At 39.5% G+C, this 15210-nt stretch overlaps 1 protein-coding gene across 6 annotated transcripts in view; it reads right to left on the bottom strand.

Moving 5' to 3' along the window:
• Positions 1 to 15210, bottom strand: part of LOC129185423 (CUB and sushi domain-containing protein 3-like) — a 307190-nt gene that overhangs the window by 61754 nt on the left and 230226 nt on the right. For all 6 annotated transcript variants that reach the window (XR_008572067.1, XM_054782498.1, XM_054782497.1 and 3 more), the window contains exons 55-57: positions 12058 to 12243; positions 9018 to 9191; positions 73 to 255 (exon numbers count right to left, since the gene is read on the bottom strand). Coding sequence is in view for 5 of the 6 variants with exons in the window: in XM_054782498.1 (XP_054638473.1) it covers positions 73 to 255; positions 9018 to 9191; positions 12058 to 12243 (543 nt within the window). In the remaining variant the exon portion in view is untranslated. The remainder of the gene's footprint in view (positions 1 to 72; positions 256 to 9017; positions 9192 to 12057; positions 12244 to 15210) is intronic.

Genomic DNA, 15210 nt, shown 5'->3' with positions numbered 1-15210 from the left:
GACTCCTCTGCTCTTCTATTCGCCCACTGTTGCAAACATAACATTGCAGAGACATCGTGAGAGTTCCCTTACGTTTGCAGAATGGCTGTCTGCCCGACCACGTCCCATTGGGGAAGCAGATCCTCTCTGCCGAACCGTAGAGTGTATGTCCCACTGCGCAGGTGAATCGCACCTTGCTTCGCACTTTGAAGTTGCCAGCCTCCCTGCTGGCATGTGCGGGCGTGCCAGGATCCCCACAGGTGCCCACAGTGTCGCCTGCAGTGAGAGATAACCACACAAGGAGCAATGAAAGCAAGAAACACACAACGGTGTCCCCCTCAGCTAGGTATGCATGCTCACAGATGGACCTTTGAAGTTGGTATCGTGGTGAATCCAGCGTTCATGTCTGTCAAGCAGCACGACAACACAAAAAGGACTTTAGATCGTACATCTTTAGAGCTGTCCAGAAGGCCACAATAAAACACACAACGCTCCAATGAGCAGTTGTCCCCAAGCCAACAACCTGGAGCACTAATACTTTTTACTGCTTTGACACCAGCCGCTCTCTGTCTATAAAGTGAGCGGAGCAGACATAAGTGGCAACCAACTGTGGTTATTAGCAATGATGCACAAGGGTTGACCTCACGAGCTTGATGCATTTTTTACTGTTGCAAATGATCTCCCCTGTCACGGACATGTGATAGAACATATTGTACAGTCACATTTAGGCCTGCGTAGTTGTCTTACAGGAGATGTAATCATTTGACACTACTGTAAGAGCACCATGTCTTCATAAAAATTTAAAACGAGACAAGTGTAATTCAGAATGGACACAAATGTGGAATAAATCTGGATAATTCAGTTGAAAACATATAATATTGGGGAAAAAGAAACTACGAAAGCAATTATCCAAAATTTGGTGTGCACCAAACAAGCAGACCGAGACCCATCTGTCAAGAAAAAAGCATGCGGAAATGACAAATATGTAACACAAAATGAGTTGGTGCTGCTCTGCTCTTCTCTCTCCCTCTGGGTGTGTGAAACAACAAAAGACTTTAAAAGTATATTTTAGAAGCTTTTGTGAAATCAAAGCTTTTACAAAAGAGCAGAAAATCAAGATAAGCAATGTATTTAACACAGCCGACGGTATTTGGTTTGGAACATTTGAGTTACATCAAATAATATGTCACGAAAGCTCACCAATCATGTCCTTACTTTATGCATATGCTCTTTCCTGTGCAGCCTTTGGTCCGATGACAAAACCAGACCAGAGAACCAAACTACAGTACAGGTTTAAATACAGTATTTAAGTATTGAAGACTAAGCATACAATATATGGCAACAACTACAATGACCCACATTAACCCCAAATAAAAGTGGGATTTTCCTGTTCTTTTTTTCATATAGCTTTTGGTTTCAGCAATTTTGGCACAAAACCATGAGATGTCTGCTAAAAAAAAATTAACCTTTCAGCACCACAAAGACTCAACTAATAAACCTAAATCAATAAAATAATAGCTTCACCAGAAGAAAATGAAAGTTCTGGAATGGTAAAGCCACAAATCCAGACTTAAATCCACTTGAAAATCTGTGGGGTGACCTGAAAAGGGTTGCACAAAAGAGAGGCACTCGCTAGCTCACATATTCGGGGGCTTGGACAAATATTCTCAAGTCAAGATGTTCTTTGCTGACTCCGAATGGAAAGGACTGAATGCTGCGATCAAATCAAAAGGTGTTTAAACTGAATAGTATATCTGAAAGGGGGTGATTTAGATTTTTTTTTTCCTTTTTTTTGCTCCACTAAAGCCGATATTTTCCAGAGGTGCATCAACTTTTCATCCTCACCATCCAAGTAAAACTATTCTACATTGCTCATTAATTCTCCATACATTTTTCTATCAAAGGTGTCTCCAGGGGGCAAAAAAGTCAATTTTTTTTCCCCTAAGCTACAGGAAATGAGAACGTGATGACAGGTATGGAGTCAGGGAAGGGACGTGAGTGCCGAACATTTCATGTAGTGATGAGCAGTAAACTGGGTAGGCTCTCAAGATGGGGGAGCTTTCAGTGTTATACTCAAAGGGGATACACTGAACACTAACTACCACTTGTGCTGATTCTGTTCTGGCTCAAAAAAGGAGGAAAGGAAGCGAAAAATCCAACAAAGAAACAATCTAATATATACTCAGCGGACAAACAAACCTGATGAAGGCACAGAAATGGATGAGAAGATTTTCAAACATTATGCACATGAGATGAGCTGGCATATAGACTGACAAACAGTGCTGAGCTTGCCTGTGTTGCTCAGTGCATGCTGTCTATTTGCAAGGGATCTGCGCTTTATTGGCTTTTGAGATCCTATTCCTTGAGCCGTGCATCATTTCTTGTGTGTTGACTGCTTGCTCTCTGCCTACAGAACAGCATGCAGCTGCGCTAATAGTCACTGTGTTGACAAAGCTTTACTGCGCAAAGCTCATATCTTCTATGCACATCACGGTGCTCAGAAGCACACTACTGGATTTGTTGTGTCAGCTGAAGTTGATAAGCATGCGTGTGACAGTGGTTAACGTTAAGTGTGTGTGTGTGTGTAGCACACATGTGCTACCTTTATACTGCAGTCGAGTGTGTCTGGTGGAGAGTGCTCTTGATTTATCTCTGCATGTGAGCATACGCTTGCAAAGACGCACAAATATGTGCACTCATAGAAACAGCATGTATGCTGAGTGTGCACATACTTGTGTGTGTGTGTGTGTGTGTGTGTGTGTGTGTGTGTGTGTGTGTGTGTGTGTGTGTGTGTGTGTGGCCCGCGAACCAAAGCATCTGCCAGGACTTAATGAGAACCAGCAACGCATGCCCTGTGACAGCTATAATCTCACTAATTGGGATGTTGGAGAATTTGGTTTGTATCTGACTTAATGTGTTCACCCTTTGTAAGGAAATAAGGCCTTCAAGTCAGCCATGCAACAGATGAGCACAAAAGGCAAATGACTGGACATGCCATGTAAGCCCCCTCTTATGAATTAACAAGAGAAGACAGATGAGAGCAAGAGCAGACACATGGAGGATATACTGGATGTGGATGACGATGTAATTCAGTAGTAGTCATCCTTCGCCACAATCATTTTCAAGCATAAAAATGACTAAATGAACTAAAATACAAATATAAGACATTAAGAAAACACATTGAAGGACACATCGATATGTAATATTCTCCATTGGTCACTAGAAATAAAATAAAGTTGTTAATTATTGGAAAATTAACTTGAGAAAAATGCTATAATATTATGGAAATAGTCAAAATATTATGGGAATAAAGTGATAGTATTACAAGATTATTTAAGAATGAAGTTTAAATATTTGGAAGATTAAAAAAAACAACAGCAAAAATATCAGCAAAGACTGAAATTCATACTAATAATAAGATTTTTCACCTATGTCACAAAGCTGAGATACAGTTTTTACTTTAGTTTTAATTCTCAAGGTTTGGACACCTCTGATTTAAATACATAAAAAAAATTATATTACTATTCAAAGATTAAATTTTTTTAACTTTCCAAGCAAATGTGGTCAATCTAAAGTGATTTTTTTTTTTTACTACAGTATTGTTCAGTTTATATTAGAACTGCAGTTAAGTCCATGTTGGCGACACACCACAGTGAAGACAGGAAATTAAGTGAAAAGAAATTACACAAATTTTGCAGATCACCACTTACTAAGAGGTTCATTTGTCATGACAGCAGGGTGCTAATCAAATAATCTAAATAACAGATAGCCTAATTGGCCCCGTAATAACGAAATAACACATTCCTCATTGCTTGAAACACACACACACACACACACAAAACATGGCATTATTTTCAAGATTAAATTGCCTACATAATTGTGCAGGCTAAACACAAGCATCTAAACAAGGAAAAGGCTTCTTGAGACGTCATCTGTACTTCTGTGAAGAAGGTGTCGAACGTTTCGCTCCTCATCCGAAGAGTTTCGTCAGCGAACTAATAAGTGCTGGTAGCTTAGGCCTTAAATACAGTAAGAGTGGGCGGAATTGGTGTGCCAACACCCTCCTACTATTGGTTCCTTACACTAAGCCTGGGCGGAGTAGTGGTATAATCCTATCCTGCTGTTAACACCTCCGATAAAAGGGAAGTGTCGCTCCCTGAATTGGGTATGAACGACTCTGATACTGGCTCGTTAGCATCTATTGTCTATTGTGAACAATTGTGAACAATGAACAATGCTAAAAAAGGGAAGTGTCGCTCCCTGAATTGGGTATGAACGACTCTGATACTGGCTCGTTAGCATCTATTGTCTATTGTGAACAATTGTGAACAATGAACAATGCTAACGAGCCAGTATCAGAGTCGTTCATACCCAATTCAGGGAGCGACACTTCCCTTTTATCGGAGGTGTTAACAGCAGGATAGGATTATACCACCACTCCGCCCAGGCTTAGTGTAAGGAACCAATAGTAGGAGGGTGTTGGCACACCAATTCCGCCCACTCTTACTGTATTTAAGGTCTAAGCTACCAGCACTTATTAGTTCGCTGACGAAGCTCTTCGGATGAGGAGCGAAACGTCCGACACCTTCTTCACAGAAGTACAGATGACGTTTCAAGAAGCCTTTTCCTCGATGGACAACTCCTGTACGACTGAGAGCCTACACAGACGCAAAGCATCTAAACACATCAAGAGCAAATAACTGTAATCTTCTTGCCTTGTAGATTCCACCATCATGTGCCTCCCCTACTAGATTTACTTGACGACTTCCCCTGTGCAACTACTTTTCCAGTGACTGCTATATAAAAAACTCTGACATAGAGTGCAAAGTTCACACTGCCACGTGAAGAAAAAACACTCAAGCACACAAGTCAGCTAACAAACATTACTTCTGGGTCGGAGAGTTGAAGAAAACAAGTGAGCATTCAGAAGAGAAAGAGAATCCACTTAAATGGTCAAAAGAGCTTAAGGATGATGGAGGGTAAGAGTACAGGGGGGAATAAGGGGGGAAAAACTAAAATGCTTTTTTTCCCGGTAACACTCAAAAGAATGGCTATGACTAAAAGGAACACTTACTTAAAGCATTTCTGGCTCCTACCAGCTTTTAGATAAAGTCAGAGATGATGTGTCACTCTGTAAACTATTTGACGCAAGGAACGTTTGCGCTCGCGCAATGAGGTTATAAGGTCCCTGAACTGAAGAAGAGAGATGAGCGAGTGTTATTATTTATTTTATTTGCCACTTTTCGCTTTCTGCAGACACATCAAATAGTAGACCAGTGCGTCTGGTGTAATGTGGGAAAATCTGAAATGTTTTTGGTCCATTGGGACCTGGTGGACAGTAATGGCCCATTATTTTGGCACAAAGGTGCTGTTTCAAAAAATCTGTAAAAGCTCCACACGGGAATAGTTTGGGTCCAGTAAATGTGCGCAGTCAGCTATGAACAGTACTGTTCTGTAATTTGTCTGAACTTTATACATAGTCATTATCTAAATGTCTTTGAGGGCCAGAGCTGTCACACCACTGTGGCGATGCTCTATTACATATTCTAACCTTTCTCACTCACTATTCAGAAATATACAGTTATGGAAAGAAAAATACACCACCCTTGTTTCTTCAGTTTCTGGTTCATTTTAATGCCTGGTACAACTAAAGATACATTCGTTTGGACAAATCAAAAACAGCCCATAAGAATGAATTTTTTTAGCGGTGCAATGCCATAGCTATTGATGTAAGAACTGTGTTTGAAGAAGCGGCTTTGGTTATTGTCAAGAATACCATGGAAATGGCTAGATCTCTGCTGTTAAATGAATTTTTTGTTTCTATTTTTGTAGCCATCATTATATTTGTTCCAAGAAATTTACCTTCAGTTGAAACAGGCATTAAAATGAACAAAAAACAGAAGGAGCAAGGGCCGTCTAATAGTTTTTTTTCCATGACTATAGCTTGATTTCTATTAGAAACATGTAATAAGACACAGACATTGTAACGTAGCAATGAAGTGCAATTTTGAGGTTGCTCTAGGGCAGTGGTCGGCAGCCTTTATCAGTAAAATAACCATTTCGCCTCCTCTTCCAGTCAAGAAAAAGTCTGGAGCTGCAGAACATTACACAGCTTATAAACTTTTAAAAGTTTTAATGTTTTTTTTAAATTTTATTTTACCCGTCCCAACAACAGAATCCAACTAACAGAAGTGCAGAGTGCATGTGTAGGCTTACGTTGAAATAATCTAAACACTGAACTATGTAGGCCTTTTTGAGTCGTTCCTGTATTTGTATAAATTTGAAACAAAATGTAGCCAACTTTAACCACTAAAGCCGATATTTTCCAGAGGTGCATCAACTTTTCATCCTCACCATCCAAGTAAAACTATTCTACATTGCTCATTAATTCTCCATACATTTTTCTATCAAAGGTGTCTCCAGGGGGCAAAAAAGTCAATTTTTTTCCCCCTAAGCTACAGGAAATGAGAACGTGATGACAGGTATGGAGTCAGGGAAAGGACGTGAGTGCCGAACATTTAACATTTCAAAGCACATAAGAGTTAACATATCGGCATGTCAGTGCTGTCTGCTCAATGCCGTTTGCATCACTTGACTCATTACAGGCAATTCAATATGCTTGCGGTGAATTAATGTCATCAATCTGCCTACACACATGAAAGAAGAAGATCAATTTGCCTACTGGTGATGTTTGTTGCCATTCTATTGTTCCTGTCCTTGACTGTCTACAGAGAGAGGCATTTCTTTCATTTTTGTATTTGGAGAATATCTTCCTTCATCTATTCTCCATCTGTGAATGGCTTCCCCCTCCTTACCATCTCATGTGCAGCCACGACACTAGCAGCTGGAGTTGAGTTTGGAGAGTTCATCCACTTCTTCAAAGTATGTTTGCTCTGCTCAACCTTCCACAGTAGTTCTGAAATCCCGCTCCTACGCTCATCTGCACTTGGATACTTTTCAGAAAAAGCTGAGTGTCTGTGTTGAAAATGTCTTTGAACAATACATTTTTTGTTGTTTCCTAATTTCTCTCCACATATCAAGCACATGGGTGAGCCAGGAAAAAAAAAATCCATTCAGAATCGAACTGTCTATTTTCGTCAGAGATTTTTCTTTTCAGGGACATATTCATGGTTATGGACATTATTAACACAGTCAAAAAGACGACTTTTTTATGTGTCACTGCACACACTGGCCCCCCTCCCCTTCCCTTTGCTCATCCAATCACTAGATACATCACAGACTTGCAATGAGTAGGATATTAAAAAAAAAACACATTTCCTCCACTTCAGTGTTTAAAAAAAAAAAAAAAAAATCACTGAGCTCAGCGAAGGGAGCCGCAACATGGAGGATGAAGGGTCACATGCAGCACTGGGAGACACAGGTTGCCGACCCCTGCTCTAGTCTCCAAGTATTATTCTGAAGTGCAATTTACTACAAAGCATGTATAAAATGCATTTGTTAATGACAGACATGGTCGGCACTTGGGAGCTACAACAGCCAAGTAAAATACTTGTAAAAAAATACAAGTAAAAATGCAACAGTGACATTTTCAAGCCTGAGTGATACTTGTGTTTTAAGCTACAATTAGTTCATATTGCTTTAATAATATGAGTCATCAGTCAGTTGTTGCTCACAGAATTCAAAAGTATTGCTAATCTAAAAAAGTGCTTTGATCAATTTTAATTGGGATGACTGACAAAGAAAACTTGATTCTAGTATTGTTTATGCAAAGAGGTATGAGTTTGAAGTCATTTGTCTAGGGCTGTGAAGTAAACAGTTATGTTTATGATGTTAAGATGATGGCATCTGTATAGAGTGCAGACAAGCACACAGACATACATACACACTACTGACCTACCTTAATAAGTTGCTTTGAGGTCAGAAGTTGTTTCGGACATGCTTAACAAGTTGCATTTTTACACTTGCACAATTCAATATGTTTGAAAAGGAGCAGGAAAAAAACAGTGCTTATTTAATCGTACCACCTTCTTCAAGTAGAATCAGCCTGTGATATCTCACTTTTTCTGAGTCTAGTCCTCAATGATTTGGTGATTTGGGTAATGATTTGGGTTCTCACATTACTTTGTTCTTAACACATCAAACTATGTGCGCCAGTGGTCCCCAACCTTTTTTGACCCACGGACCGACTCGTGTTACCACAAATCTCAGGCGGACCGGGGACAGGGACGTCCAACATTACAGTGATCTAATGCGTCTTATTATATATTGTGTAAAACTAAGACAGTAACGACATCAAATTAAAAGCACAAAATGAACACAGACCCACCATCCACCGGCACGAGCCTGGAGTTTGTTTTTCAGAGAGAACATTATTAGGTCGCTGTTTCATGTGTGTGGTAAAAGGCAGTGTGCTAGCATGAATTAACTTGAGGTTGTGCACCAACAAATACACACATTAGCACTCAATAATGTCATCAAGACTTACCTTTATGCATTACCACATAGTAGCAGCATTTGAGACCAAATATGAGGTGAAAGAAAAATGGTAAACATAGAGTACAGTAGTCTATCTGTGCAGCGTGGGTGCGTTCAAGGGCCGTCAAACGACGTGGGACGGGTCGCTGCTCGCAACAAACATATGCATGCAAACCTATGGGATTTGTAACTATATTATTTTTTAAATAAAATAATATAAAAAAAATAAAGAATTACCAAAATGTATATGCATTTCCATAAAATTCAATGTAGTTATTTGCAAATGCATTTTTGTTATGTGTATTTTTTTTTAATCATTGCAGCTGTAAGCTTCCGGTACTGGGCTACGGCCTGGTGGTTGAGGACCCCTAACGTAAGCAATAAAGATTTTCAAGAGGAATATTTAATTTATTGATATTTGGGATGTTTGATTTTTAGTAATGCAAGTCTCTACAACTGGGGGTAGTTCACAATATATAGGTTTAAAGGCCTGTTTCTTGTAAATTACCAAAAATGTACCAATACCATTTATATCAGTGTCAGAGGAAGACATTGGGGAAAAAGGCCATTGCGTTAATGTGTACAGACGTGTGTTGGTGTACCTGAGCAGTGGGGCAGTGGGCCACTCCAATGGCCATTAAGCTGACAAGTGAGTGATGAGTCTCCTATGAGCTGGCGGTCTCCAGAGCAGGAATACCGCACTGCTGAACCAAAGGTGAACTTCTCTCCAATCATCACTGCTTGTGGAGGAGTACCTGGGTGGCCACAGTCCACCTCTGCATGACAAAGAGAAAGATGGAAATAAGAATATCAATTAAAAAAAACAAATGAATGGAGGAATTGGTAGTACCTCAGCTCAGCACCCTTCATAAAATAACCATCCATACAGCCACTTATACTAGTGACACTATTTCCTGCTGTTTTACTGAAGGCAAGAATACAAAAAGGGTAATTTATAACATTTATAAAGGGAATGATATATTAGAACTAGTATTGTAACTGCATATTTCACATAAAATAAAGTAGAGATTAAGTAGATTATAAATACCAAAATATTAGTATGTAGAGTGAAGTATGTAAATATAGTACACGGAACACATTGACAGATAAATGTTCCAAAAAACTTTATAAATATGTGATCCTTACAAAAACAACAACAAACAAATCACATAACTTTGAATTTTTAAAAGCAGATATTGTGGAACCTTGGTTAGCGTCATTAATCTGTTCCAGAAGGTCCAACTCTAACTGAAACATACTCAAACCGAATCAATTTTTCCCATAAGAAATAATGTAAATGCACATAATCCGGTTCTGAAAAACAAAAATGTTAACACAAAACACCGTTTTTGTAGTCAATTATAGTTTTACATGCAGAAAACAATTAAAAATGCATATAAATGTATATAAATGATTAATGAAAGGGATAAATTAACATTTAACGTCACTTTTACCTTAATTGAAGACATGAAACAAAGACACGATGTCGAAGCAAGAGCAACACTGACACCACCTACGTGTTTTGCTATGAGTTCTGTCTTAAATTCAATACTGTTGCTCTCTCTGCACTTTGTCTCACGTCTTCAATAAAGGCAAAAGTAACCTTAAATGTTAATTTTTCCCTTTCATTCATCATTTATATGCATTCGTAATTGTATGCATGGAAAACCAAAATTGTAAAACTATAACAATTTGTTTTATGTAAACATTTTTGAGACTTGTGCCGTAACTGTGTTAGTTAGCAAAGAACTGCAGAGTCAACGGCTGATGACATCATAAACAGGAGTCAAAATTGACTTCTTGTTTCTATGTACTGTATTAGCAAGCTGCTAACAAGGATGTTTTGTGGTAAAAAACACATTTCTAAAGAACACAGTTGTGTTTTAATACCACGACAAGATGTGCACCATATTGTACGCTACCTGGAAAATGTACGCAAACTAAGGCAAAATTTTCACGTAAATTTCCGACTGAAAAGCACACTAACCGGGGTTTTTGCTAACTGAGGTTTCACTTTATTACTTATTTTAATTTGTCACACTAGATTAATAGCTTTATATATCCGCTGCTGAGATTTTATGTGTGCAGAACACTGGTCATTTGTCTTATTTTCATCATGTTAATTTTTTTGTGGCGTTACTATCAGTAAATAGCATCTATTAGACAAATGTATGCCATTTTTATAGAAACGTCACTTCCCCAACATCCACACTAAGTGAAACTATACTGTAAATATGCTTTTATCCACTTTCATCTGAATGGGGATCCAAACCTCAGGGATAATTTTTGACAATGCATTTGTAGCTATTTGGTTTGCATCAATTGATCACCATTGAGCACAATCAAATAGAAATGTAGTTTCCCACAAAGCAAATTGATTGCTGTCAGCCCTGAATACCCATTAAGTCAAAATGTCTTGCGGTTTCATAAAATACATTCTGTGTCATATGAAGAAATGTGAAGTCATTTCAGTAAGTACTGTGCACAATGAGCCGGGTGTCTGGGAGCAACATTACAACCTCATATGCAGTAGCTCATAAAAGTTTGTTGTTAGAACTCAAGTGGCTCATTCTCAGAGAAGATTTGCTGTAGCTTGAAGCATCCTGTGACACTTTCTATCGATTAGGAACCACATAACATAGCAACGAGCTACTGGGGTATTGGAGATTTCAAAATGTGCGCCCAGTCAAACATTTTATTAATCTGTACTATTACAATAGTACAAAAAGAAGGAACAACAGTTGTAGCGATAGAGTTGACAGGATCGAGAAGATACGATAGAACTAAAAAGAATAGCAAGAGAAACAGTGTTGTTTAGAAAATATAAAACAGTGGAACCTTGGTTAGTGTATGCCCTGGTTATCATGTTTTTCGGTTAACGTCCAATATTTAAGCCCAAATTTTGAGTCGATTTGTATACATTTTCTTTGTAGTGTACAGTATGGCACACATCTTGTCGTGTTATTAATATACTGCATGAGTCCAACTGTGTACTTAATATATATAATGTATGTATTATCACAAAACTTCCTTGTTAGCAGGTTGCTCATGCATGGAAACAGGAAACGTAAGTCAGCTCTGTCGCCCCTCTATGACGTAATCAGAGGTTGACTCAATAGTTCTTTGTTAACTAACACGGTTAGGTCACAAGTCTCTGCTCTTCTTTTCATCACGGCTGCAAAATAAGCGACAATGTAGCCAAAGAAAGTTGCCAGCACCAGCATTACAATATAGAAGGTTAGAAACACCTTTTGAATTCAAGACATAACTCATGGCTAAACACCAACGTGGTGTCCGAGTCGATCTCGCTGCCACAGTGCCATCTTTGTCAACAACTGCATCTTTAATCAAGGTAAAAGTGACATTAAATGTGAATTTATCCCTTTCAGTCATCATTTATATGCATTTATTTTAATTGTTTTCTCCATATAAAACTTGTAAAACTATAAAAACTTGTTTTGTTTTAACAATTGTGGCTTTCTTGTAAGGATTAATTGGATTTATTATATTTTTTCTGGGAAAATTTGATTCAGGTAGAGTACGTTTCAGTTGGAGTTTGACCTGGAAAGGATTAATGACGCTAGCCAAGGTGTCATTGTGTTTGCCAAATAATGGGTAAATATGATAAAATAGTAACAGTACCTATGCATTCTGGCAGAGGTTTGTCCCAGTGACCAGCTGGGTGGCAGGTGAGTACCGAGGAGCCAAACAGGTAATATCCGGAGTTACAGTCGTAGAACACCACGCTGCCAAATGTGAAGTTGCCATGCTCGATCTTGCTTTCACGGATCGAATTGGCGGGGATGCCTGGGTCTGTGCAGTTCACCACTGTAGAAACAGCAAAAGAAGAACAAATAAGGTGATTCATTTGTTTTTTAGTAAAAGGATATTGTGTGCAAACCATGGCTTTTTAGGCCATATGAGTCAAACTGCTGTAAATTTACTTTAATATTCATGCTATCGCATCAGTCTTCTTGTGGCACTGTTAGTGATTTGCTGAGATGTGCACTGTAATGGCCTTTTTGTATTGTTTTATGTATTATGAAATGCATCATCAATGCACAAGGGTGCGCTGAGTAATTCAAGACAGGATCAGCAATGCTAGACATAAGCATGAGATAACACACTGGTGGTATTTTACTCAATTTAAGGTGTGTGGATTTGGCGCCCTCCGTGGCAGACGTCTCTGTGACACTCTCCCGTGTTTTTCTATTTTTTGCTATTTTATTGTTCATTTTGGACATTCAACACACTCACGCAGTACATTACAACAGAGAGACACTTTTGAACATCGGCAGGGTTCACCATGAACCTTCATTTAGCCTCTCAGACTTTGCCTTTCTTCTGCGCCGGGAGAACGCAGCAGCCTGCGGACCTGGTGAGCTGAATACCCGGCGAGCAAAGCATCCGAGGCGTAAACGAGGCAAGCGAGCCGGCCTGCATGCTAGGCTAAAAGCTAGAGCGACGAGGCCACCGCTACCAAGCCTGCTGCTAGCCAGCGTCCGCTCTCTTGAAAACAAGATGGACGAACTACGAGCAAGGATTACAGCTCAACGTGAGATCAGGGAATGCTGTGTCCTCACCTTCACAGAAACCTGGCTGACGGAGGATATACCGGACTCGGCGATCCAGTTGGAATCATTTGCTGCTTACCGGGGAGATCGGACTTTAGCGTCTGGTAAACACAGAGGTGGCGGCGTCTGTGTTTACGTAAACAAACGGTGGTGCACAGACGTACAGACGATGGAAAAGCACTGCTCGCAGGACATTGAGCTGCTGATGGTGAAATGCAGACCTTTTTATTTGCCTCGTGAGTTTAGCGCTGTGTATTTAACTGCTGTTTACATCCCACCACGAGCTAACACTGCTAATGCACTAGGCCTCCTGCATGACATCATTGATAAACACGAGACCAAACACCCAGACGCTGTATTTATTATATCTGGCGATTTCAACCACTGTAACCTCAGGACTGTCCTCCCCAAATATTACCAGCATGTGAGCTTTCCCACAAGGGAAAATAACATCCTGGACCAAGTCTACTGCAACATGAAAGGTGCTTTGAAGGCTGTTCCAAGACCCCACTTTGGAAAGGCTGACCACATCTCTATATTCCTTTATCCAACATACAGACAACTTCTTAAAAAAGCTCCCCCTGTACGTACAGCAGTTAAAGTATGGAATGAAGAAACTGATCAAGTACTTCAGGACTGCTTTGGCTGCACAAACTGGGATGTGTTTAAAACTGCAGCGGGGAGGGAAGATTGTACTGTTGATTTGGATGAATATGCTTCTGCTGTTACTGGCTACATTAGCACATGTATAGAGACTGTTACCACCACCAAGTATTACAAGCTTGGTGTCGTGATAACAATCTCCTTCTCAATACAGATAAGACTAAAGAGATGATCATCGACCCAAGAACAAGGGAAAAGGAGCCGCATAGACCCCTGTTTATTGATGAGACTGAGGTGGAGAGGGTGAAAACCTTCAAGTTCCTTGGCACACACATCAGCGAGGACCTCACCTGGTCTCACAACACCCAACAAATTCTGAAGAAGTCCCAAAGGAGACTGTACTTCCTGAGAAGACTGAGGAAATTTGGCATGTCCACCACAATCCTGAGTTGCTTCTACAGATGCACTATCGAAAGTGTCCTTACCGCCTCCATCACTGTTTGGTACGGTAACTGTACAACACGTGATAGGAAGGCACTCCAGCGGGTGATCAAGACCTCACAGAACATTGTTGGGGCAGCCCTCCCCACACTGCAAGACATTTATAAATCTAGAGTCCTACGAAGAACACACAGCCTCATCAAGGACAGCACACATCCACAACACTCACTATTCACACTCCTACCGTCAGGCAGACGCTACAGGAGTTTGAAGTCCAGGACCACAAGGCTGGCAAACAGTTTTTACCCACAGGCCATCAGGCTCCTCAACGAAGCACTCGCACACGCCGCACGCAACACACGCACACACTCATAGCACTTTATTTATTTATTTATTTGTATTATTTACTTGTATTAATGTCTCGTCTGTTGTTGTTGCTTAATTTATTGGTATATATGTTTATGTGTTTATGTTTCTTATGTTCTTATTCTTTCATTTGTTTTCTTTCTTTTCTTGGGAGAATGAACAGAATAAGATTTTCATTGCATGGTATAACTGCTGTTTTACCATGCACATGACAATAAAAACTCTCTTGAATCTCTTGAATCTTGAATTTATCCATCTATTTTCTGTACCATTCATCTTCAATAGAGTTGTGGGTGAGCTGGAGTTTTGCAGCTTTACAGCTGAAAATCAAGTTTCTTTGCTTTTATCACATAAAACCTAAACAGAATTGGTAAGTAAATCTTATATATGCAAATGTGTTTTCTTACGTGAAACACTCATTCAGTAAGGTCTACTTGACTTTTTGCAATATTGATTTTGAGTGATTAGAAATACTAAGTAACTTATGCACATCTATTCTTTAGCACACCAGATTGATATACGCTATTGATATTTCATTTATTTTAACTATAAAACTAATAGCATTGCTTTTTGATTTAAACAACCTAACTTCAAGCCAGTACTTGATTAGCAATTACACTATTGTACCAGTCCACAGTGTACCCCACCTCTCACTCAAAGACAGGTGGAATAGGCTCCAGCATACCTAATGCGAACAAGCGCTACAGAAAATGGATGGAGTATTCCATTGTTAGGCACATAACAGTCAGAACAGAAGGGCGATAACTGCACAGAACACTAACCATAGTCATGATGTCAGACGAATAGAATA

This window comes from Dunckerocampus dactyliophorus, chromosome 7, assembly GCF_027744805.1.
Source record: "Dunckerocampus dactyliophorus isolate RoL2022-P2 chromosome 7, RoL_Ddac_1.1, whole genome shotgun sequence".
In the NCBI taxonomy this organism is placed as follows: domain Eukaryota; kingdom Metazoa; phylum Chordata; class Actinopteri; order Syngnathiformes; family Syngnathidae; genus Dunckerocampus; species Dunckerocampus dactyliophorus.
Note: the sequence above shows the minus strand (reverse complement) of the source record. Positions and strands in the feature narration are given on the sequence as shown.